At 39.7% G+C, this 27,787-nt stretch overlaps 1 protein-coding gene across 1 annotated transcript; it reads left to right on the top strand.

Moving 5' to 3' along the window:
* The first annotated feature begins 78 nt into the window (after positions 1 to 78).
* Positions 79 to 19,577, top strand: zgc:153284 (uncharacterized protein LOC751696 homolog). The gene is made up of 3 exons (XM_041866049.1): positions 79 to 271; positions 15,021 to 15,188; positions 19,324 to 19,577. The coding sequence occupies exons 1-3, from the start codon at positions 227 to 229 to the stop codon at positions 19,384 to 19,386; spliced, it is 276 nt and encodes a 91-aa protein (XP_041721983.1). The 5' UTR covers positions 79 to 226; the 3' UTR covers positions 19,387 to 19,577.
* Positions 19,578 to 27,787: the final 8,210 nt, after the last annotated feature.

Raw genomic sequence — 27,787 nt, 5'->3', positions numbered from 1 at the left:
AATAGACACAACAGGAGTGGTCGGCAGTCCGAGGGTGTGGCCAACAGGTAATTCATGTCTAAACCTGCTCACCTTGTCTGCTGCAACACCTTGAAGCAGTCTACACTACATTACACTCTTCACACACACAGAGAGCTTTTCTAAGGAACAACATACCACTGGAACACAAAACACAACTGGATTATATCGTATTGATTCTTTGTAACAGCATATATCATAAGGTATCATGTCTATCACCGTGTATTTCAGCAGTGTGAGCGGTTCCAGAGAGGTAGGTGTTCTCACCTGTCTCATACATTTACCCGGGCGCTCCTACCTCACCACTCTGTCTCTTTACCTGAGTGATATAAGGAAGAAGATGTCAAACTGATTATACTTACCTTTCTTGTTCTAACACTTGCACTTTTCTGACCAGCACTGACTTTGCTGATAGCTGCTTTATCGAGGAGCGTTGTACTGACTGTGACTGTGACTTGTGCTTGTCGTACCTAGCTACCTTAACATGAATACACCAACTGTAAGTCGCTCTGGGTAAGAGCATCTGCTAAATAACTCAAATGTAAAAATGTAAATGTTTACCTGGCTGAATCTACCACACCACCTACCACGCCATTCCACACTCAGCCTGCCTCGGTCAGGCCACTCCACACTCAGCCTGCCCACGGTCAGGCCACTCCACACTCAGCCTGCCTCGGTCAGGCCACTCCACACTCAGCCTGCCCACGGTCAGGCCACTCCACACTCAGCCTGCCTCGGTCAGGCCACTCCACACTCAGCCTGCCTCGGTCAGGCCACTCCAAACTCAGCCTGCCTCGGTCAGGCCACTCCACACTCAGCCTGCCTCGGTCAGGCCACTCCACACTCAGCCTGCCTCGGTCAGGCCACTCCACACTCAGCCTGCCCACGGTCAGGCCACTCCACACTCAGCCTGCCTCGGTCAGGCCACTCCACACTCAGCCTGCCCACGGTCAGGCCACTCCACACTCAGCCTGCCTCGTCAGGCCACTCCACACTCAGCCTGCCCACGGTCAGGCCACTCCACACTCAGCCTGCCTCGGTCAGGCCACTCCACACTCAGCCTGCCCACGGTCAGGCCACTCCACACTCAGCCTGCCTCGGTCAGGCCACTCCACACTCAGCCTGCCCACGGTCAGGCCACTCCACACTCAGCCTGCCTCGGTCAGGCCACTCCACACTCAGCCTGCCTCGGTCAGGCCACTCCAAACTCAGCCTGCCTCGGTCAGGCCACTCCACACTCAGCCTGCCTCGGTCAGGCCACTCCACACTCAGCCTGCCTCGGTCAGGCCACTCCACACTCAGCCTGCCCACGGTCAGGCCACTCCACACTCAGCCTGCCTCGGTCAGGCCACTCCACACTCAGCCTGCCCACGGTCAGGCCACTCCACACTCAGCCTGCCTCGTCAGGCCACTCCACACTCAGCCTGCCCACGGTCAGGCCACTCCACACTCAGCCTGCCTCGGTCAGGCCACTCCACACTCAGCCTGCCCACGGTCAGGCCACTCCACACTCAGCCTGCCTCGGTCAGGCCACTCCACACTCAGCCTGCCCACGGTCAGGCCACTCCACACTCAGCCTGCCTCGGTCAGGCCACTCCACACTCAGCCTGCCCACGGTCAGGCTGACAGTTTTCAGTGGACCAGGGAACCAGCCGTATGCTATCAAGCCTCTCAGAGTAAGAGTGCTGATCTAGGATCAGCTGTGGCTTTTACATCACAGGACAGATCCAAGATCAGAACTAGCAATCTGAGACATTGATAGTCACTGACCGCGAGCTCTGCTATGAATATGGTGGGGCTCTTCCTGTCTCATATACTGAACCACTTCCTCTCTAATCATTAGAATATTACGTTATACTGAACCACTTCCTCTCTAATCATTAGAATATTACGTTATACTGAACCACTTCCTCTCTAATCATTAGAATATTACGTTATACTGAACCACTTCCTCTCTAATCATTAGATTATTAAGTTATACTGAACCATTTCCTCTCTAATCATTAGATTATTAAATTATACTGAACCACTTCCTCTCTAATCATTAGAAGATTACGTTATACTGAACCACTTCCTCTCTAAATCATTACATTATTACGTTATACTGAACCACTTCCTCTCTAATCATTAGAATATTACGTTATACTGAACCACTTCCTCTCTAATCATTAGATTATTAAGTTATACTGAACCACTTCCTCTCTAATCATTAGAATATTACGTTATACTGAACCACTTCCTCTCTAATCATTAGATTATTAAGTTATACTGAACCACTTCCTCTCTAATCATTAGATTATTAAATTATACTGAACCACTTCCTCTCTAATCATTAGATTATTAAGTTATACTGAACCACTTCCTCTCTAATCATTAGATTATTAAGTTATACTGAACCACTTCCTCTCTAATCATTAGAATATTACGTTATACTGAACCACTTCCTCTCTAATCATTAGATTATTAAATTATACTGAACCACTTCCTCTCTAATCATTAGAAGATTACGTTATACTGAACCACTTCCTCTCTAAATCATTACATTATTACGTTATACTGAACCACTTCCTCTCTAATCATTAGAATATTACGTTATACTGAACCACTTCCTCTCTAATCATTAGATTATTAAGTTATACTGAACCACTTCCTCTCTAATCATTAGAATATTACGTTATACTGAACCACTTCCTCTCTAATCATTAGATTATTAAGTTATACTGAACCACTTCCTCTCTAATCATTAGATTATTAAATTATACTGAACCACTTCCTCTCTAATCATTAGATTATTAAGTTATACTGAACCACTTCCTCTCTAATCATTAGATTATTAAGTTATACTGAACCACTTCCTCTCTAATCATTAGAATATTACGTTATACTGAACCACTTCCTCTCTAATCATTAGATTATTAAATTATACTGAACCACTTCCTCTCTAATCATTAGATTATTAAGTTATACTGAACCACTTCCTCTCTAATCATTAGAATATTAAATTATACTGAACCACTTCCTCTCTAATCATTAGAATATTAAATTATACTGAACCACTTCCTCTCTAATCATTAGAATATTAAGTTATACTGAACCACTTCCTCTCTAATCATTAGATTATTAAATTATACTGAACCACTTCCTCTCTAATCATTAGAATATTAAGTTATACTGAACCACTTGCTCTCTAATCATTAGAATATTAAATTATACTGAACCACTTCCTCTCTAATCATTAGAATATTAAATTATACTGAACCACTTCCTCTCTAATCATTAGAATATTAAGTTATACTGAACCACTTCCTCTCTAATCATTAGATTATTAAGTTATACTGAACCACTTCCTCTCTAATCATTAGAATATTACGTTATACTGAACCACTTCCTCTCTAATCATTAGATTATTAAGTTATACTGAACCACTTCCTCTCTAATCATTAGATTATTAAATTATACTGAACCACTTCCTCTCTAATCATTAGATTATTAAGTTATACTGAACCACTTCCTCTCTAATCATTAGATTATTAAGTTATACTGAACCACTTCCTCTCTAATCATTAGAATATTAAGTTATACTGAACCACTTCCTCTCTAATCATTAGATTATTAAATTATACTGAACCACTTCCTCTCTAATCATTAGATTATTAAGTTATACTGAACCACTTCCTCTCTAATCATTAGAATATTAAGTTATACTGAACCACTTCCTCTCTAATCATTAGAATATTAAATTATACTGAACCACTTCCTCTCTAATCATTAGATTATTAAGTTATACTGAACCACTTCCTCTCTAATCATTAGATTATTAAATTATACTGAACCACTTCCTCTCTAATCATTAGATTATTAAGTTATACTGAACCACTTCCTCTCTAATCATTAGATTATTAAGTTATACTGAACCACTTCCTCTCTAATCATTAGATTATTAAGTTATACTGAACCACTTCCTCTCTAATCATTAGATTATTAAATTATACTGAACCACCCTCTCTAATCATTAGATTATTAAATTATACTGAACCACTTCCTCTCTAATCATTAGAATATTAAATTATACTGAACCACTTCCTCTCTAATCATTAGAATATTAAATTATACTGAGCCACTTCTTCTCTAATCATTAGAATATTAAGTTATACTGAACCACTTCCTCTCTAATAATTAGATTATTAAATTATACTGAACCACTTCCTCTCTAATCATTAGATTATTAAGTTATACTGAACCACTTCCTCTCTAATCATTAGAATATTAAGTTATACTGAACCACTTCCTCTCTAATCATTAGATTATTAAATTATACTGAACCACTTCCTCTCTAATCATTAAATTATTAAGTTATACTGAACCACTTCCTCTCTAATCATTAGAATATTAAGTTATACTGAACCACTTCCTCTCTAATCATTAGAATATTAAATTATACTGAACCACTTCCTCTCTAATCATTAGATTATTAAGTTATACTGAACCACTTCCTCTCTAATCATTAGATTATTAAATTATACTGAACCACTTCCTCTCTAATCATTAGATTATTAAGTTATACTGAACCACTTCCTCTCTAATCATTAGATTATTAAGTTATACTGAACCACTTCCTCTCTAATCATTAGATTATTAAGTTATACTGAACCACTTCCTCTCTAATCATTAGATTATTAAATTATACTGAACCACCCTCTCTAATCATTAGATTATTAAATTATACTGAACCACTTTCTCTCTAATCATTAGAATATTAAATTATACTGAACCACTTCCTCTCTAATCATTAGAATATTAAATTATACTGAACCACTTCCTCTCTAATCATTAGAATATTAAGTTATACTGAACCACTTCCTCTCTAATCATTAGATTATTAAATTATACTGAACCACTTCCTCTCTAATCATTAGAATATTAAGTTATACTGAACCACTTCCTCTCTAATCATTAGATTATTAAGTTATACTGAACCACTTCCTCTCTAATCATTAGAATATTACGTTATACTGAACCACTTCCTCTCTAATCATTAGATTATTAAGTTATACTGAACCACTTCCTCTCTAATCATTAGAATATTAAGTTATACTGAACCACTTCCTCTCTAATCATTAGAATATTAAATTATACTGAACCACTTCCTCTCTAATCATTAGAATATTAAATTATACTGAACCACTTCCTCTCTAATCATTAGAATATTAAGTTATACTGAACCACTTCCTCTCTAATCATTAGATTATTAAGTTATACTGAACCACTTCCTCTCTAATCATTAGATTATTAAGTTATACTGAACCACTTCTTCTCTAATCATTAGATTATTAAATTATACTGAACCACTTCCTCTCTAATCATTAGATTATTAAGTTACAGTGGGGAAAAAAAGTATTTAGTCAGCCACCAATTGTGCAAGTTCTCCCACTTAAAAAGATGAGAGAGGCCTGTAATTTTCATCATAGGTACACGTCAACTATGACAGACAAAATGAGGAAAATAAATCCAGGAAATCACATTGTAGGATTTTTTATGAATTTATTTGCAAATTATGGTGGAAAATAAATATTTGGTCAATAACAAAAGTTTCTCAATACTTTCTTATATACCCTTTGTTGGCAATGACACAGGTCAAACGTTTTCTTTAAGTCTTCACAAGGTTTTCACACACTGTTGCTGGTATTTTGGCCCATTCCTCCATGCAGATCTCCTCTAGAGCAGTGATGTTTTGGGGCTGTCGCTGGGCAACACGGACTTTCAACTCCCTCCAAAGATTTTATATGGGGTTGAGATCTGGAGACTGGCTAGGCCACTCCAGGACCTTGAAATGCTTCTTACGAAGCCACTCCTTCGTTGCCCGGCGGTGTGTTTGGGATCATTGTCATGCTGAAAGACCCAGCCACGTTTCATCTTCAATGCCCTTGCTGATGGAAGGAGGTTTTCACTCAAAATCTCACGATACATGGCCCCATTCATTCTTTCCTTTACACGGATCAGTCGTCCTGGTCCCTTTGCAGAAAAACAGCCCCAAAGCATGATGTTTCCACCCCCATGCTTCACAGTAGGTATGGTGTTCTTTGGATGCAACTCAGCATTCTTTGTCCTCCAAACACGACGAGTTGAGTTTTTACCAAAAAGTTCTATTTTGGTTTCATCTGACCATATGACATTCTCCCAATCCTCTTCTGGATCATCCAAATGCACTCTAGCAAACTTCAGACGGGCCTGGACATGTACTGGCTTAAGCAGGGGGACATGTCTGGCACTGCAGGATTTGAGTCCCTGGCGGCGTAGTGTGTTACTGATGGTAGGCTTTGTTACTTTGGTCCCAGCTCTCTGCAGGTCATTCACTAGGTCCCCCGTGTGGTTCTGGGATTTTTGCTCACCGTTCTTGTGATCATTTTGACCCCACGGGGTGAGATCTTGCGTGGAGCCCCAGATCGAGGGAGATTATCAGTGGTCTTGTATGTCTTCCATTTCCTAATAATTGCTCCCACAGTTGATTTCTTCAAACCAAGCTGCTTACCTATTGCAGATTCAGTCTTCCCAGCCTGGTGCAGGTCTACAATTTTGTTTCTGGTGTCCTTTGACAGCTCTTTGGTCTTGGCCATAGTGGAGTTTGGAGTGTGACTGTTTGAGGTTGTGGACAGGTGTCTTTTATACTGATAACAAGTTCAAACAGGTGCCATTAATACAGGTAACGAGTGGAGGACAGAGGAGCCTCTTAAAGAAGAAGTTACAGGTCTGTGAGAGCCAGAAATCTTGCTTGTTTCTAGGTGACCAAATACTTATTTTCCACCATAATTTGCAAATAAATTCATTAAAAATCCTACAATGTGATTTTCTGGATTTTTTTCTCTCAATTTGTCTGTCATAGTTGACGTGTACCTATGATGAAAATTACAGGCCTCTCTCATCTTTTTAAGTGGGAGAACTTGCACAATTGGTGGCCGACTAAATACTTTTTTCCCCCACTGTATACTGAACCACTTCCTCTCTAATCATTAGAATATTAAATTATACTGAACCACTTCCTCTCTAATCATTAGAATATTAAATTATACTGAACCACTTCCTCTCTAATCATTAGAATATTAAGTTATACTGAACCACTTCCTCTCTAATCATTAGATTATTAAATTATACTGAACCACTTCCTCTCTAATCATTAGAATATTAAGTTATACTGAACCACTTCCTCTCTAATCATTAGATTATTAAATTATACTGAACCACTTCCTCTCTAATCATTAGAATATTAAATTATACTGAACCACTTCCTCTCTAATCATTAGAATATTAAGTTATACTGAACCACTTCCTCTCTAATCATTAGATTATTAAATTATACTGAACCACTTCCTCTCTAATCATTAGATTATTAAGTTATACTGAACCACTTCCTCTCTAATCATTAGAATATTAAATTATACTGAACCACTTCCTCTCTAATCATTAGAATATTAAATTATACTGAACCACTTCCTCTCTAATCATTAGAATATTAAGTTATACTGAACCACTTCCTCTCTAATCATTAGATTATTAAATTAGACTGAACCACTTCCTCTCTAATCATTAGATTATTAAGTTATATTGAACCACTTCCTCTCTAATCATTAGATTATTAAATTATACTGAACCACTTCCTCTCTAATCATTAGAATATTAAGTTATACTGAACCACTTCCTCTCTAATCATTAGATTATTAAATTATACTGAACCACTTCCTCTCTAATCATTAGATTATTAAGTTATACTGAACCACTTCCTCTCTAATCATTAGATTATTAAATTATACTGAACCACTTCCTCTCTAATCATTAGATTATTAAGTTATACTGAACCACTTCCTCTCTAATCATTAGATTATTAAATTATACTGAACCACTTCCTCTCTAATCATTAGAATATTAAGTTATACTGAACCACTTCCTCTCTAATCATTAGATTATTAAATTATACTGAACCACTTCCTCTCTAATCATTAGAATATTAAATTATACTGAACCACTTCCTCTCTAATCATTAGAATATTAAGTTATACTGAACCACTTCCTCTCTAATCATTAGATTATTAAATTATACTGAACCACTTCCTCTCTAATCATTAGATTATTAAGTTATACTGAACCACTTCCTCTCTAATCATTAGAATATTAAATTATACTGAACCACTTCCTCTCTAATCATTAGAATATTAAATTATACTGAACCACTTCCTCTCTAATCATTAGAATATTAAGTTATACTGAACCACTTCCTCTCTAATCATTAGATTATTAAATTATACTGAACCACTTCCTCTCTAATCATTAGATTATTAAGTTATACTGAACCACTTCCTCTCTAATCATTAGATTATTAAATTATACTGAACCACTTCCTCTCTAATCATTAGAATATTAAGTTATACTGAACCACTTCCTCTCTAATCATTAGATTATTAAATTATACTGAACCACTTCCTCTCTAATCATTAGATTATTAAGTTATACTGAACCACTTCCTCTCTAATCATTAGATTATTAAATTATACTGAACCACTTCCTCTCTAATCATTAGATTATTAAATTATACTGAACCACTTCCTCTCTAATCATTAGATTATTAAATTATACTGAACCACTTCCTCTCTAATCATTAGAATATTAAATTATACTGAACCACTTCCTCTCTAATCATTAGATTATTAAATTATACTGAACCACTTCCTCTCTAATCATTAGATTATTAAATTATACTGAACCACTTCCTCTCTAATCATTAGATTATTAAGTTATACTGAACCACTTCCTCTCTAATCATTAGAATATTAAGTTATACTGAACCACTTCCTCTCTAATCATTAGATTATTAAATTATACTGAACCACTTCCTCTCTAATCATTAGAATATTAAGTTATACTGAACCACTTCCTCTCTAATCATTAGATTATTAAATTATACTGAACCACTTCCTCTCTAATCATTAGAATATTAAATTATACTGAACCACTTCCTCTCTAATCATTAGAATATTAAGTTATACTGAACCACTTCCTCTCTAATCATTAGATTATTAAATTATACTGAACCACTTCCTCTCTAATCATTAGATTATTAAGTTATACTGAACCACTTCCTCTCTAATCATTAGAATATTAAATTATACTGAACCACTTCCTCTCTAATCATTAGAATATTAAATTATACTGAACCACTTCCTCTCTAATCATTAGAATATTAAGTTATACTGAACCACTTCCTCTCTAATCATTAGATTATTAAATTATACTGAACCACTTCCTCTCTAATCATTAGATTATTAAGTTATATTGAACCACTTCCTCTCTAATCATTAGATTATTAAATTATACTGAACCACTTCCTCTCTAATCATTAGAATATTAAGTTATACTGAACCACTTCCTCTCTAATCATTAGATTATTAAATTATACTGAACCACTTCCTCTCTAATCATTAGATTATTAAGTTATACTGAACCACTTCCTCTCTAATCATTAGATTATTAAATTATACTGAACCACTTCCTCTCTAATCATTAGATTATTAAGTTATACTGAACCACTTCCTCTCTAATCATTAGATTATTAAATTATACTGAACCACTTCCTCTCTAATCATTAGAATATTAAGTTATACTGAACCACTTCCTCTGTAATCATTAGATTATTAAATTATACTGAACCACTTCCTCTCTAATCATTAGAATATTAAATTATACTGAACCACTTCCTCTCTAATCATTAGAATATTAAGTTATACTGAACCACTTCCTCTCTAATCATTAGATTATTAAATTATACTGAACCACTTCCTCTCTAATCATTAGATTATTAAATTATACTGAACCACTTCCTCTCTAATCATTAGATTATTAAGTTATACTGAACCACTTCCTCTCTAATCATTAGAATATTAAATTATACTGAACCACTTCCTCTCTAATCATTAGAATATTAAATTATACTGAACCACTTCCTCTCTAATCATTAGAATATTAAATTATACTGAACCACTTCCTCTCTAATCATTAGAATATTAAGTTATACTGAACCACTTCCTCTCTAATCATTAGATTATTAAATTATACTGAACCACTTCCTCTCTAATCATTAGATTATTAAGTTATATTGAACCACTTCCTCTCTAATCATTAGATTATTAAATTATACTGAACCACTTCCTCTCTAATCATTAGAATATTAAGTTATACTGAACCACTTCCTCTCTAATCATTAGATTATTAAATTATACTGAACCACTTCCTCTCTAATCATTAGATTATTAAGTTATACTGAACCACTTCCTCTCTAATCATTAGATTATTAAATTATACTGAACCACTTCCTCTCTAATCATTAGATTATTAAGTTATACTGAACCACTTCCTCTCTAATCATTAGATTATTAAATTATACTGAACCACTTCCTCTCTAATCATTAGAATATTAAGTTATACTGAACCACTTCCTCTCTAATCATTAGATTATTAAATTATACTGAACCACTTCCTCTCTAATCATTAGAATATTAAATTATACTGAACCACTTCCTCTCTAATCATTAGAATATTAAGTTATACTGAACCACTTCCTCTCTAATCATTAGATTATTAAATTATACTGAACCACTTCCTCTCTAATCATTAGATTATTAAGTTATACTGAACCACTTCCTCTCTAATCATTAGAATATTAAATTATACTGAACCACTTCCTCTCTAATCATTAGAATATTAAATTATACTGAACCACTTCCTCTCTAATCATTAGAATATTAAGTTATACTGAACCACTTCCTCTCTAATCATTAGATTATTAAATTATACTGAACCACTTCCTCTCTAATCATTAGATTATTAAGTTATACTGAACCACTTCCTCTCTAATCATTAGATTATTAAATTATACTGAACCACTTCCTCTCTAATCATTAGAATATTAAGTTATACTGAACCACTTCCTCTCTAATCATTAGATTATTAAATTATACTGAACCACTTCCTCTCTAATCATTAGATTATTAAGTTATACTGAACCACTTCCTCTCTAATCATTAGATTATTAAATTATACTGAACCACTTCCTCTCTAATCATTAGATTATTAAATTATACTGAACCACTTCCTCTCTAATCATTAGATTATTAAATTATACTGAACCACTTCCTCTCTAATCATTAGAATATTAAATTATACTGAACCACTTCCTCTCTAATCATTAGATTATTAAATTATACTGAACCACTTCCTCTCTAATCATTAGATTATTAAATTATACTGAACCACTTCCTCTCTAATCATTAGATTATTAAGTTATACTGAACCACTTCCTCTCTAATCATTAGAATATTAAGTTATACTGAACCACTTCCTCTCTAATCATTAGATTATTAAATTATACTGAACCACTTCCTCTCTAATCATTAGAATATTAAGTTATACTGAACCACTTCCTCTCTAATCATTAGATTATTAAATTATACTGAACCACTTCCTCTCTAATCATTAGAATATTAAATTATACTGAACCACTTCCTCTCTAATCATTAGAATATTAAGTTATACTGAACCACTTCCTCTCTAATCATTAGATTATTAAATTATACTGAACCACTTCCTCTCTAATCATTAGATTATTAAGTTATACTGAACCACTTCCTCTCTAATCATTAGAATATTAAATTATACTGAACCACTTCCTCTCTAATCATTAGAATATTAAATTATACTGAACCACTTCCTCTCTAATCATTAGAATATTAAGTTATACTGAACCACTTCCTCTCTAATCATTAGATTATTAAATTATACTGAACCACTTCCTCTCTAATCATTAGATTATTAAGTTATATTGAACCACTTCCTCTCTAATCATTAGATTATTAAATTATACTGAACCACTTCCTCTCTAATCATTAGAATATTAAGTTATACTGAACCACTTCCTCTCTAATCATTAGATTATTAAATTATACTGAACCACTTCCTCTCTAATCATTAGATTATTAAGTTATACTGAACCACTTCCTCTCTAATCATTAGATTATTAAATTATACTGAACCACTTCCTCTCTAATCATTAGATTATTAAGTTATACTGAACCACTTCCTCTCTAATCATTAGATTATTAAATTATACTGAACCACTTCCTCTCTAATCATTAGAATATTAAGTTATACTGAACCACTTCCTCTGTAATCATTAGATTATTAAATTATACTGAACCACTTCCTCTCTAATCATTAGAATATTAAATTATACTGAACCACTTCCTCTCTAATCATTAGAATATTAAGTTATACTGAACCACTTCCTCTCTAATCATTAGATTATTAAATTATACTGAACCACTTCCTCTCTAATCATTAGATTATTAAATTATACTGAACCACTTCCTCTCTAATCATTAGATTATTAAGTTATACTGAACCACTTCCTCTCTAATCATTAGAATATTAAATTATACTGAACCACTTCCTCTCTAATCATTAGAATATTAAATTATACTGAACCACTTCCTCTCTAATCATTAGAATATTAAATTATACTGAACCACTTCCTCTCTAATCATTAGAATATTAAGTTATACTGAACCACTTCCTCTCTAATCATTAGATTATTAAATTATACTGAACCACTTCCTCTCTAATCATTAGATTATTAAGTTATATTGAACCACTTCCTCTCTAATCATTAGATTATTAAATTATACTGAACCACTTCCTCTCTAATCATTAGAATATTAAGTTATACTGAACCACTTCCTCTCTAATCATTAGATTATTAAATTATACTGAACCACTTCCTCTCTAATCATTAGATTATTAAGTTATACTGAACCACTTCCTCTCTAATCATTAGATTATTAAATTATACTGAACCACTTCCTCTCTAATCATTAGATTATTAAGTTATACTGAACCACTTCCTCTCTAATCATTAGATTATTAAATTATACTGAACCACTTCCTCTCTAATCATTAGAATATTAAGTTATACTGAACCACTTCCTCTCTAATCATTAGATTATTAAATTATACTGAACCACTTCCTCTCTAATCATTAGAATATTAAATTATACTGAACCACTTCCTCTCTAATCATTAGAATATTAAGTTATACTGAACCACTTCCTCTCTAATCATTAGATTATTAAATTATACTGAACCACTTCCTCTCTAATCATTAGATTATTAAGTTATACTGAACCACTTCCTCTCTAATCATTAGAATATTAAATTATACTGAACCACTTCCTCTCTAATCATTAGAATATTAAATTATACTGAACCACTTCCTCTCTAATCATTAGAATATTAAGTTATACTGAACCACTTCCTCTCTAATCATTAGATTATTAAATTATACTGAACCACTTCCTCTCTAATCATTAGATTATTAAGTTATACTGAACCACTTCCTCTCTAATCATTAGATTATTAAATTATACTGAACCACTTCCTCTCTAATCATTAGAATATTAAGTTATACTGAACCACTTCCTCTCTAATCATTAGATTATTAAATTATACTGAACCACTTCCTCTCTAATCATTAGATTATTAAGTTATACTGAACCACTTCCTCTCTAATCATTAGATTATTAAATTATACTGAACCACTTCCTCTCTAATCATTAGATTATTAAATTATACTGAACCACTTCCTCTCTAATCATTAGATTATTAAATTATACTGAACCACTTCCTCTCTAATCATTAGAATATTAAATTATACTGAACCACTTCCTCTCTAATCATTAGATTATTAAATTATACTGAACCACTTCCTCTCTAATCATTAGATTATTAAATTATACTGAACCACTTCCTCTCTAATCATTAGATTATTAAGTTATACTGAACCACTTCCTCTCTAATCATTAGAATATTAAGTTATACTGAACCACTTCCTCTCTAATCATTAGATTATTAAATTATACTGAACCACTTCCTCTCTAATCATTAGATTATTAAGTTATACTGAACCACTTCCTCTCTAATCATTAGATTATTAAATTATACTGAACCACTTCCTCTCTAATCATTAGAATATTAAGTTATACTGAACCACTTCCTCTCTAATCATTAGATTATTAAATTATACTGAACCACTTCCTCTCTAATCATTAGATTATTAAGTTATACTGAACCACTTCCTCTCTAATCATTAGATTATTAAATTATACTGAACCACTTCCTCTCTAATCATTAGATTATTAAATTATACTGAACCACTTCCTCTCTAATCATTAGATTATTAAATTATACTGAACCACTTCCTCTCTAATCATTAGAATATTAAATTATACTGAACCACTTCCTCTCTAATCATTAGATTATTAAGTTATACTGAACCACTTCCTCTCTAATCATTAGATTATTAAATTATACTGAACCACTTCCTCTCTAATCATTAGATTATTAAGTTATACTGAACCACTTCCTCTCTAATCATTAGATTATTAAATTATACTGAACCACTTCCTCTCTAATCATTAGAATATTAAGTTATACTGAACCACTTCCTCTCTAATCATTAGATTATTAAATTATACTGAACCACTTCCTCTCTAATCATTAGATTATTAAGTTATACTGAACCACTTCCTCTCTAATCATTAGATTATTAAATTATACTGAACCACTTCCTCTCTAATCATTAGATTATTAAATTATACTGAACCACTTCCTCTCTAATCATTAGATTATTAAATTATACTGAACCACTTCCTCTCTAATCATTAGATTATTAAATTATACTGTTCCACAACAGTATAGATCATTCCATTTTTACTATATCCTTCTATATTCTGATTCCCCCCCTATGGTCCCTGGTCAACAGTAGTGCACTATATAGGGAAAAGGGTGCCATTTGGGAAGCAGACATAATGTGTGATGGCGGTGTTAAGAAATAAACGATTCATATTACATAATATTCTAAGTATTACTATCGTTCTTTAATTATTTGCATTGTTCCCTTCCGTCAGCTGAAGCAGCAGCAGAGCCAGATCTTCTCCTTCCTGGACTCTAAGAAGATCAAGTACCAGGCGGTGGACATCACCCAGGGGTCAGAGGTCAAAGAGGAGATGAGGAAGAAGACAGGAAACCCTACTGCTCTGCCTCCACAGGTCTTCAACAGGGACGTCTACTGCGGGGTGAGTCTAATACCAGCTAGCACAAGACCAGGGCAGCGTCCTAAACAGCACCCTGTTCCCTATATAGTCCACTACCTTTGACCGGGGGGCCTATTGTGTATGTGTGGGCCCTGGTCAATAGCACATTTAGAAGGAGTAGGCTGCCATTGGGGACGCAGATCTAGCTTCTCTGGTCCTGGAGAGAAACTGGGAGCAGACCTAGCTTCTCTGGTCCTGGAGAGAAACTGGGAGCAGACCTAGCTTCTCTGGTTCTGGAGAGATACTGGGAGCAGACCTAGCTTCTCTGGTCCTGGAGAGATACTGGGAGCAGACCTAGCTTCTCTGGTCCTGGAGAGATACTGGGAGCAGACCTAGCTTCTCTGGTCCTGGAGAGATACTGGGAGCAGACCTAGCTTCTCTGGTCCTGGAGAGATACTGGGAGCAGACCTAGCTTCTCTGGTCCTGGAGAGATACTGGGAGCAGATCTAGCTTCTCTGGTGCTGGAGAGATACTGGGAGCAGACCTAGCTTCTCTGGTCCTGGAGAGATACTGGGAGCAGACCTAGCTTCTCTGGTCCTGGAGAGATACTGGGAGCAGACCTAGCTTCTCTGGTGCTGGAGAGAAACTGGGAGCAGACCTAGCTTCTCTGGTCCTGGAGAGATACTGGGAGCAGACCTAGCTTCTCTGGTGCTGGAGAGATACTGGGAGCAGACCTAGCTTCTCTGGTGCTGGAGAGATACTGGGAGCAGACCTAGCTTCTCTGGTCCTGGAGAGATACTGGGAGCAGACCTAGCTTCTCTGGTCCTGGAGAGAAACTGGTAGCAGACCTAGCTTCTCTGGTCCTGGAGAGATACTGGGAGCAGACCTAGCTTCTCTGGTCCTGGAGAGATACTGGTAGCAGACCTAGCTTCTCTGTTCCTGGAGAGAAACTGGTAGCAGACCTAGCTTCTCTGGTCCTGGAGAGATACTGGGAGCAGACCTAGCTTCTCTGGTCCTGGAGAGATACTGGTAGCAGACCTAGCTTCTCTGGTCCTGGAGAGAAACTGGGAGCAGACCTAGCTTCTCTGGTGCTGGAGAGATACTGGGAGCAGACCTAGCTTCTCTGGTCCTGGAGAGATACTGGGAGCAGACCTAGCCTCTCTGGTCCTGGAGAGAAACTGGGAGCAGACCTAGCTTCTCTGGTGCTGGAGAGATACTGGGAGCAGACCTAGCTTCTCTGGTCCTGGAGAGATACTGGGAGCAGACCTAGCTTCTCTGGTCCTGGAGAGAAACTGGGAGCAGACCTAGCTTCTCTGGTGCTGGAGAGATACTGGGAGCAGACCTAGCTTCTCTGGTGCTGGAGAGATACTGGGTGTACTGAAACATCCTTTTCAATGCAATCAGCTGATCATGGTCTTCAGTGTAGACCTTAAGCATTTGAATCAGATGTATAAGTGTCGGCCTGTAACAAAAGGCTGAACGTCATGCCCAGCCTGCAATGTGACATCCTGGTTCTCCTGTCTGACTGGTTGCATCTATTCCCTATATAGCGCACTACTTTTGACCGGGGACTATAGGCTGCCATCTGGAATGCAGACAGTTTAGGGAAGGGCCAGAGGGTGTGGACCAACGATCAAATAATTACTTAGGCTGCACAACGCCCATAGCTATAAGTCAATACACACACACACACACACACACACACACACACACACACACACACACACACACACACACACACACACACACACACACACACACACTAGTAATTCTCCTCCAGGCGGTGCTGGAATTTCACCACAGCAGGGCGAGTCACGGCCACTTTAAAACATTCATGTGAACACAGTACAGCAAACATCCTTCCTGTTGGGGCGGACTGTCTGGCCACTGGCGTACCACCCACACCTGCAGCCCCGACTGTCTGGCCACTGGCGTACCACCCACACCTGCAGCCCCGACTGTCTGGCCACTGGCGTACCACCCACACCTGCAGCCCCGACTGTCTGGCCACTGGCGTACCACCCACACCTGCAGCCCCGACTGTCTGGCCACTGGCGTACCACCCACACCTGCAGGGGGGGGGGGTACGGACACTGGGGGTCCCCCCTCCCCAGATAGCATATGAACACGTCCTAAGCCATGGCAAACATGTTTAGAATTACAGAAAATTAGCTGTAAAACTGCACAATTCTTTCTCAGCCACATGGCAAAATGTATAGAATAGCAGGAAATTAGCTTGCGCAGACTTTGCGGGGGGGGGGAACCCACAAAACTGCAGTACGCCACTGTCTTGTCCTGCCCTTTAACAACCTCTGAATGTAGACAAATACTGTTCCATGTTGTTGTTGGGTGTGTATCATTGCTGATCCTGTCTGTCTGTGATGCAGTTATTGTGTTTAAAGCGTTGTGTTCGTTCATCTGTCCACTCCCATTTCCATCTATTTGCATCAGTATTACTCAGAATTAGTGGAACACACTGCATCCACAAACACAGCTCTTGTGCTCTCCCTCCCTATCCAATTGTTGTTTTTCTCCTCTCTCATCGCTCTCCCTCCCCCTCTCTCCCCCATCTCTCATCGCTCTCTCTCCCCCTCTCTCCCCCATCTCTCATCGCTCTCTCTGCCCCCTCTCTCCCCCATCTCTCATCGCTCTCTCTGCCCCCTCTCTCCCCCATCTCTCATCGCCTCTCTCTCCCCCAACTCTCATCGCTCTCTCTGCCCCCTCTCTCCCCCATCTCTCATCGCTCTCTCTCCCCCAACTCCTCATCGCTCTCTCTCCCCCATCTCTCATCGCTCTCTCTGCCCCCTCTCTCCCCCATCTCTCATCGCTCTCTCTGCCCCCTCTCTCCCCAACTCTCATCGCTCTCTCTCCCCATCTCTCATCGCTCTCTCTGCCCCCTCTCTCCCCAACTCTCATCGCTCTCTCTCCCCCATCTCTCATCGCTCTCTCTCCCCCATCTCTCATCGCTCTCTCTGCCCCCTCTCTCCCCCATCTCTCATCGCTCTCTCTCCCCCAACTCTCATCGCTCTCTCTGCCCCCTCTCTCCCCATCTCTCATCGCTCTCTCTCCCCCCAACTCTCATCGCTCTCTCTCCCCCATCTCTCATCGCTCTCTCTGCCCCTCTCTCCCCATCTCTCATCGCTCTCTCTGCCCCCTCTCTCCCCAACTCTCATCGCTCTCTCTCCCCATCTCTCATCGCTCTCTCTGCCCCCTCTCTCCCCAACTCTCATCGCTCTCTCTCCCCCATCTCTCATCGCTCTCTCTCTCCCCATCTCTCATCGCTCTCTCTGCCCCCTCTCTCCCCATCTCTCATCGCTCTCTCATCGCTCTCTCTCCCCATCTCTCATCGCTCTCTCATCGCTCTCTCTCCCCATCTCTCATCGCTCTCTCTGCCCCCTCTCTCCCCCATCTCTCATCGCTCTCTCTCCCCCAACTCTCATCGCTCTCTCTGCCCCCTCTCTCCCCCATCTCTCATCGCTCTCTCTCCCCCAACTCTCATCGCTCTCTCTCCCCATCTCTCATCGCTCTCTCTGCCCCCTCTCTCCCCATCTCTCATCGCTCTCTCTGCCCCCTCTCTCCCCAACTCTCATCGCTCTCTCTCCCCATCTCTCATCGCTCTCTCTGCCCCCTCTCTCCCCAACTCTCATCGCTCTCTCTCCCCCATCTCTCATCGCTCTCTCTCCCCCATCTCTCATCGCTCTCTCTGCCCCCTCTCTCCCCCCATCTCTCATCGCTCTCTCTCCCCCAACTCTCATCGCTCTCTCTCCCCCATCTCTCATCGCTCTCTCTCCCCCATCTCTCATCGCTCTCTCTGCCCCCTCTCTCCCCCATCTCTCATCGCTCTCTCTCCCCCATCTCTCATCGCTCTCTCTGCCCCCTCTCTCCCCCATCTCTCATCGCTCTCTCTCCCCCATCTCTCATCGCTCTCTCTCCCCCAACTCTCATCGCTCTCTCTCCCCCATCTCTCATCGCTCTCTCCCCCCCATCTCTCATCGCTCTCTCTGCCCCTCTCTCCCCATCTCTCATCGCTCTCTCTCCCCATCTCTCATCGCTCTCCCTCCCCCTCTCTCCCCCATCTCTCATCGCTCTCCCTCCCCTCTCTCCCCCATCTCTCATTGCTCTCTCTCCCCCTCTCTCCCCAACTCTCATCGCCCCCCACCCCTCTGTCTCTCTGCAGGACTTCTCTGTGTTTTATGAGGCGGTGGAGGCTGGAAAAGCAGAGGCCTTCTTTAAGCTGTAACAGCTGTAACCGAGAGAGGAAGATCACCTGCCAGAAGACTCTCCCCTCCACTCTCAGCATAATGATGATGCCATGGGGAAATTAGCTTTTCAAAAAAAAATGCAGTGCCTTCAAAAAATATTCACACCCATTGACTTATTCCCCATTTTGTTGTGTTACAGCCTGAATTCAAAATGGGTTGAAATGTTTGCATATTTATTGAAAATGAAATACAGAAATATCTAATTTACATAAGTATGAGTGAATACATGTTAGAATCATCTTTTGGCAGCCAATCACAGCTCTGAGTCTTTCTGGGTAAGTCTCTAAGAGCTCTTGGATTGTGCAATATTTGCACATCATTCTGTTTCAAATTCGTCAAGCTCTGTCAAGTTGCTAGACAGCCATTTTCATGTCTTGCCATAGATTGTCAAGCTAATTTAAGTCAAAACTGTAACCAAGCCACTCAGGAACATTCAATGTCGTCTTGGTAAGCAACTCCAGTGTATATTTGGTCTTGTGTTATAGGTTATTTTTCCTGCTGAAAGGTAAATTCATCTCCCAGTGTCTGGTGGAAAGCAGAACCAGGTTTTCCTCTAGGATTTTGCCTGTGCTTATAGCTCTATTCCGTTTCTTTAATCCTAAAAAACTCCCTAGTCCTTGCCGATGACAAGCATACCCATAACATGATGCAGCCACCACCATGCTTGAAAATATGAAGAGTGATACTCAGTGATGTGTTGTGTTGGATTTGCCCCAAACATAACACTTTGTATTCAGGACATAAAGTTTTTGCAGTTTTACATTAGTGCCTTCTTGCAAACAGGATGCATGTTTTGGAGTACTTGTATTCTGTACAGGCTTCCTTCTTTTCACTCTGTCATTTAGATTAGTATTGTGGAGTAACTACAATGTTGTTGATCCAGCCTCAGTTTTCTCCTATCACAGCCCTTCAACTCTGTAACTGTTTTAAAGTAACCATTGGCCTCATGGTGAAATCCCTGAGCGGTTTCCTTCCTCTCAGGCAATTGAGTTCGGAAGGACGCCTGTATCTTTGTAGTGACTGTGTGTATTGATACACCATCCAAAGTGTAATTAATAACTTCACCATGCTCAAAGGGATATTCAAGGTCTGCGTTTTTAAAAACACTATTATTAAACACAGTGTGAGTCATTGCAACTTATGTGACCTGTTAAGCAAATATTTACTCCTGAACTTATTTCGGCTTGCCATAACAAAGGGGTTGAATACTTACTGACTCAAGACGTTTCAGCTTTTCATTTTTAATTAATTTGTAAACATGTCAAAAAACAGAATTCTACTTTGGCATTGTGTGACATTCTCACGGGGCATTGTGTGACACAACATCTCAAAAGGCAAGGGGTGTGAATACTTTCTGAAGGCATATATTTGGTATAATATAATAATAATAATAACCATCGTCTTGTTTAGAAAAATAAAGGTCTCATATTTCTGCTTTTTGTTTTCATGTATTTATTTTATTTTATATCAGTTTTCATTGTCATATTGTTATTATAATGTTATTAGTTGTAGTCCTCTCATGTAAGTAAAATCTCTTAACATAATAAATAATACATATCAGCATGAATCATGATAAAATACACACACACACACACACACACACACACACACACACACACACACACGACAACAACACATTTTGAACCTACATTCCGCTACCCAAGAATCACTGTGGTCCTCTGTAGCTCAGCTGGTAGAGCACGGCGCTTGTAATGCCAAGGTAGTGGGTTAGATCCCCGGGACCACCCATACACCAACAAAAAAATGTTTTATGCACGCATGACTGTAAGTCGCTTTGGATAAAAGCGTCTGCTAAATGGCATATCATTATAATAGCAAAGAACCCTTTACTGGCTCAAACAGCTGACCAATCAGCCTGTTACCAACCCTTAGTAAACTTTTGGAAAAAATTGTGTTTGACCAGATAAAATGATATTTTACAGTAAACAAAATAACAACAGATTTTCAGAACAATTATGGGGAAGGGCATTCAACATGAATGGCACTTATACAAATTACTGATTGGCTGAGAGAAATTGATAATAAAAATATTGTGGGAGCCGTTTTGTTAGACTTCAGTTCAGCTTTACACCCCCTGCTATATTGTGGATTGAGAGTTGCCTGTCTAACAGAACACAGAAGGGCATTCCCCAAGGCAAATGTCTAGGCCCCTTACCTTTTTCAATCTTTACTAATGACATGCCACTGGCTTTAAGTAAAGCCAGAGTGTCTATGTATGCGGATGACTCAACACTATACACATCAGCAAGTTAAATCACTGCAACACTTAACAAAGAGCTGCAGTTAGTTTCAGAATGGGTGACAAAAAAGTTAGTCCTAAATATTTCAAAAACTAAAAGCATTGTATTTGGGACAAATCATTCACTAAACCCTAAACCTCAACTAAATCTTGTAATGAATAATGTGGTAATTGAGCAAGTTGACGAGATAAACTGCTTGGAGTAACCCTGGATTGTAAACTGTCATGGTCAAAACATATTGATACAACAGTAGCTAAGATGGGGAGAAGTCTGTCTATAATAAAGCGCTGCTCTACCTTCTTAACATCACTATCAACAAGGCAGATCCTACAGGCCCTAGTTTTGTCCCACCTGGACTACTGTTCAGTCGTGTGGTCAGGTGCCACAAAGAGGGACTTAGGAAAATTACAATTGGCTCAGAACAGGGCAGCACGGTTGGCCCTTAAATGTACATGGAGAGCTAACATGTATAATATGCATGTCAGTCTCTCCTGGCTCAAAGTAGAGGAGAGATTGACTTCATCACTACTTGTTTTTGTAAGAAGCGTTGACAAGCTGAATGCACCGAGGTGTCTGATTAAACTACTAGCACCCATGCATACCCCACAAGACATGCCACCATGGGTCTCCTCACAGCACCCAAGTCCAGAACAGACTATGAGAGACGCACAGTACTACACAGAGCCATGACTACATGGAACTCTATTCCACATCAAGTACCTGATACAAGCAGTAGAATCAGATTTAAAAACAGATAAAAATACACCTTATGGAACAGCGGGGACTGTGAAGAGACACACACATAGACACAGACATACATACACACACACGATAACATACGCACTATACACACACGTACACATGGATTTTGTGTTGTAGATATGTGGTAGTAGAGTAGTGGCCTCAGGGCACACACTTAATGTGTTGTGAAATCTGTTGTGAAATTTAATAATAAACCCCAGGAAGAGTAGCTGCTTCCTTGACAGGAACTATTAGTGATCCATAAGGAACCTCTGGAAGAATATCTGCTGCCTTGGCAGGAACTAATGGGGATCCATAATAAACCCCAGGAAGAATAGCCACTGCCTTGGCAGGAACTAATGGGGATCCATAATAAACCCCAGGAAGAGTAGCCGCTGCCTTGACAGGAACTAATGGGGATCCATAATAAATCCTAGGAAGAGTAGCTGCTGCCTTGGCAGGAACTAATGGGGATCCATAATAAATCCTAGGAAGAGTAGCTGCTGCCTTGGCAGGAACTAATGGGGATCCATAACAAACCCCAGGAAGAGTAGCTGCTGCCTTGGCAGGAACTAATGGGGATCCATAATAAACCCCAGGAAGAGTAGCTGCTGCCTTGACAGGAACTAATGGGGATCCATAATAAATCCTAGGAAGAGTAGCGCTTGATGGTTTTTGCGACTGCACTTGAAGAAACGTTCAAACTTCTTGAAATGTTCCTTATTGACTGACCTTCATGTCTTAAAGTAATGATGGACTGTCATTTCTCTTTGCTGATTTGAGCTGTTCTTGCCATAATATGGACTTGGTCTTTTACCAAATAGGGCTATCTTCTGTATACCCCCCTTACCTTGTCACAACACAACTGATTGGCAAAGCATTAAGAAGGAAAGAAATTCCACAAATAAAACTTTTAACAAGGCACACCTGTTAATTGAAATGCATTCCAGGTGACTACCTCATGAAGCTGGTTGAGAGAACGCAAAGAGTGTGCAAAGCTGTCATCAAGGGTGGCTAATTGAAGAATCTCAAATATAAAATATATTTTGATTTGTTTAACACTTCTTTGGTTACTACATGACTCCATATGTGTTATTTAATAGTTTTGATGTCTTCACTATTATTCTACAATGTAGAAAATAGTAAAAATAAAGAACAACCCTGGAATGAGTAGCTGTTCTAAAACTTTTGACTGGTACTATATTTTGCCGATAAAGCCCATTGAATTGAAATTGAAATTGAATTGAGAGAGAGAGAATGAGAGAGATTGACTTGACTACACACTAACACTGACCTCAGATCAGCTTTATCTATCTGGCTGCATACAGATCGACTTGACTACACACTAACACTGACCTCAGATCAGCTTTATCTATCTGGCTGCATACAGATCGACTTGACTACACAATGACAGGGGAGCTAGATACATACTGTAACTACTATTGATTGAAGAGCGGCTACAGAGTGTCCTGTACAACTGACCAAAGATTTCATAGTGGTAAATCATTTAATCTAATTCTTTACCGCTAATACAAAAAGGAACCACTGATTAGATCATTGTGAGAGTACCAGCAGTTACACAAAAAATAAAAAAATAAATCAGTAAGTCATTGTCCATACGTAAACATGTATGCACACATGAATGTAAGTCGCTTTGGATAAAAGCGTCTGCTAAATGGCATATTATTATTATTATTATTACTTTGGGGTGAAGCCCCGCCTCCCATGGTCTGATGCTCCTCCTATTGGTTTGAAGCCCTTCCTCCTGTCTGTGTCTCTGACAAGTTAGATGGCTGTAGGTGGGGGATGAGGGAAGAGGAGAGGTGTTCATTAATGTTTTCGGGGTGGATCTCAGAGGGGTCATCAGAGGGATGGGGTGTTTGCCAACAATTTTTATTTTTTATTTATTTATTTATTAGGGATCCCCATTAGTTCCTGCCAAGGCAGCAGCTACTTTTCCTGGGGTCCGTCAAAATTAAGGGAGTTATACAATTTTAAAAACATGACAATACATTCACAACAGATTTCACAGCACATTAAGTGTGTGCCCTGAGGCCACTACTCTACTACCACATATCTACAATACAGAATCCATGTGTACGTGTGTGTATAGTGCGTATGTTATCGTGTGTTTGTATGTATGTCTGTGTCTATGTTTGTGTTGCTTCACAGTCCCCGCTGTTCCATAAGGTGTATTTTTACCTGTTTTTTAAATCTGATTCTACTGCTTGCATCAGTTACCTGATGTGGAATAGAGTTCCATGTAGTCATGGCTCTATGTAGTACTGTGCTCCTCCCATAGTCTGTTCCGGGACTGTGAAGAGACCTCTGGTGGCATGTCTTGTGGGGTGTGCATGGGTGTCTGAGCTGTGTGCTAGTCGTTTAAACAGACAGCTCGGTGCTTTTCAACATGTCAATACCTCTCATGGTGGCGTGGTCATTGTGAGAGGCGAAGTGATGTAATACAGGAAGTGATGCGATCTGCGACCTCCGCCTACGACTCAGAATCATGTGGAGATTAGAGGCAGACGAAGGGTTAATCAGTAAATTAATCAATCAGGCTCAGAGTTAGACCTAATGCAGTCTGATAGTGTTCATAAGTGCTATTTTTGCACATGACCCATCGTTACCATGACAACCACCCCAAAATGTAAAGGAACAGTGACATTGAATGAGCATTACATCTGTGTGCTACTTCAAATGCTAAATCAGAGTGAATGTGCAAATCTGATATGGACGGTATATATAACATATAGTCTACTGTCTGGAGCAGAGAACATATAGCCTACTGTCTGGAGCAGAGAACATATAGCCTACTGTCTGGAGCAGAGAACATATAGCCTACTGTCTGGAGCAGAGAACATATAGCCTACTGTCTGGAGCAGAGAACATGACATGGTTCTCTGATTGGCTGGTTATTGTCTTTTGGATGGTTCTCTGATTGGCTGGTTATTGTGTTGGAGGGTTCTCTGATTGGCTGGTTATTGTGTTGGAGGGTTCTCTGATTGGCTGGTTATTGTGTTGGAGGGTTCTCTGATTGGCTGGTTATTGTGTTGGAGGGTTCTCTGATTGGCTGGTTATTGTGTTGGAGGGTTCTCTGATTGGCTGGTTATTGTGTTGGAGGAATCTTCTCAGTGATTTGTGTAGGTACAGTAGAGAAGGATGTGTTCAATGGTTTAGGTGGGCCTGGTACCTACTACCATACCCCGTTCAAATAGCCTACTGGTGGGCCTGGTACCTGCTCCCATACCCCGTTCAAATAGCCTACTGTCCCTGATCCACTCAAACTGGTGGGCCTGGTACCTACTCCCATACCCCGTTCAAATAGCCTACTGGTGGGCCTGGTACCTACTCCCATACCCCGTTCAAATAGCCTACTGGTGGGCCTGGTACCTACTCCCATACCCCGTTCAAATAGCCTACTGGTGGGCCTGGTACCTACTCCCATACCCCGTTCAAATAGCCTACTGGTGGGCCTGGTACCTACTACCATACCCCGTTCAAATAGCCTACTGGTGGGCCTGGTACCTACTACCATACCCCGTTCAAATAGCCTACTGTCCCTGATCCACTCAAACTGGTGGGCCTGGTACCTACTACCATACCCCGTTCAAATAGCCTACTGGTGGGCCTGGTACCTACTCCCATACCCCGTTCAAATAGCCTACTGGTGGGCCTGGTACCTACTGCCATACCCCGTTCAAATAGCCTACTGGTGGGCCTGGTACCTACTCCCATACCCCGTTCAAATAGCCTACTGGTGGGCCTGGTACCTACTCCCATACCCCGTTCAAATAGCCTACTGGTGGGCCTGGTACCTACTCCCATACCCCGTTCAAATAGCCTACTGGTGGGCCTGGTACCTACTACCATACCCCCGTTCAAATAGCCTACTGGTGGGCCTGGTACCTACTCCCATACCCCGTTCAAATAGCCTACTGTCCCTGATCCACTCAAACTGGTGGGCCTGGTACCTACTCCCATACCCCGTTCAAATAGCCTACTGTCCCTGATCCACTCAAACTGGTGGGCCTGGTACCTACTCCCATACCCCGTTCAAATAGCCTACTGGTGGGCCTGGTACCTACTACCATACCCCGTTCAAATAGCCTACTGGTGGGCCTGGTACCTACTCCCATACCCCGTTCAAATAGCCTACTGGTGGGCCTGGTACCTGCTCCCATACCCCGTTCAAATAGCCTACTGTCCCTGATCCACTCAAACTGGTGGGCCTGGTACCTACTCCCATACCCCGTTCAAATAGCCTACTGGTGGGCCTGGTACCTACTACCATACCCCGTTCAAATAGCCTACTGTCCTTGGACAATCAGAGAAGATCCCTCCAAAACACAATAACCAGCCAATCAGAGAAGATCCCTCCAAAACACAATAACCAGCCAATCAGAGAAGATCCCTCCAAAACACAATAACCACCCAATCAGAGAAGAACCCTCCAAAACACAATAACCAGCAAAGGGGAAAATGACGGAGATCTCCAGAGCCTCCTCCAACGGTCTGACGAGGACATCCTCAAACCATTAATACTATTCCTAACCACCTGTGGTCTTAAGTCTAGAATATACTATTCCTAACCACCTGTGGTCTGAAGTCTAGAATATACTATTCCTAACCACCTGTGGTCTGAAGTCTAGAATATACTATTCCTAACCACCTGTGGTCTGAAGTCTAGAATATACTATTTCTAACCACCTGTGGTCTGAAGTCTAGAATATATTGTAAACAATCCGAACCTAGTCCCAGTCTGCCGTGCCCAATCCAGCAGATGGTGGTAATGCACCATCCAGTTTGCACTCCGCCGTAAAACCTAACACAGGGGGGCCAGTATGAAAACCTAACACAGGGGGGCCAGTATGAAAACCTAACACAGGGGGGCCAGTATGAAAACCTAACACAGGGGGCCAGTATGAAAACCTAACACAGGGGGCCAGTATGAAAACCTAACACAGGGGGCCAGTATGAAAACCTAACACAGGGGGGCCAGTATGAAAACCTAACACAGGGGGGCCAGTATGGAAACCTAACACAGGGGGGCCAGTATGAAAACCTAACACAGGGGGGCCAGTATGAAAACCTAACACAGGGGGGCCAGTATGAAAACCTAACACAGGGGGGCCAGTATGGAAACCTAACACAGGGGGGCCAGTATGAAAAATGCATGCACTCACTAACTGTAAGTCGCTCTGGATAAGAGCGTCCGCTAAAATGACTAAAATGTAAAAATGTAACAGAGGAAGCCATAGGGAGACTCTCAATGGGAGACTCTCAATTGTATACTCCTTGTGTCCTCTTGTCACGCCCCCTTCTCAAATCCCATTGGATGAGAAAGCCAGACGTCCTTCCCCTCTGACCTTCTCCT

Source organism: Coregonus clupeaformis, unplaced genomic scaffold (genome assembly GCF_020615455.1).
Source record: "Coregonus clupeaformis isolate EN_2021a unplaced genomic scaffold, ASM2061545v1 scaf0160, whole genome shotgun sequence".
Classification (NCBI taxonomy): Eukaryota; Metazoa; Chordata; class Actinopteri; order Salmoniformes; family Salmonidae; genus Coregonus; species Coregonus clupeaformis.
The sequence above is the reverse complement of the archived record's forward strand: the minus strand, read 5'-3'. Positions and strand labels throughout refer to the sequence as shown.

Excerpts from the sequence above, each read along its gene's own strand:
- zgc:153284 (XM_041866049.1), top strand. The coding sequence starts at position 227 with ATGTCTATCACCGTGTATTTCAGCAGTGTGAGCGGTTCCAGAGAG. Across the intron at positions 272-15,020 it reads GTGTGAGCGGTTCCAGAGAG|CTGAAGCAGCAGCAGAGCCA; the intron begins GTAGGTGTTCTC and ends CCCTTCCGTCAG. Across the intron at positions 15,189-19,323 it reads ACAGGGACGTCTACTGCGGG|GACTTCTCTGTGTTTTATGA; the intron begins GTGAGTCTAATA and ends GTCTCTCTGCAG.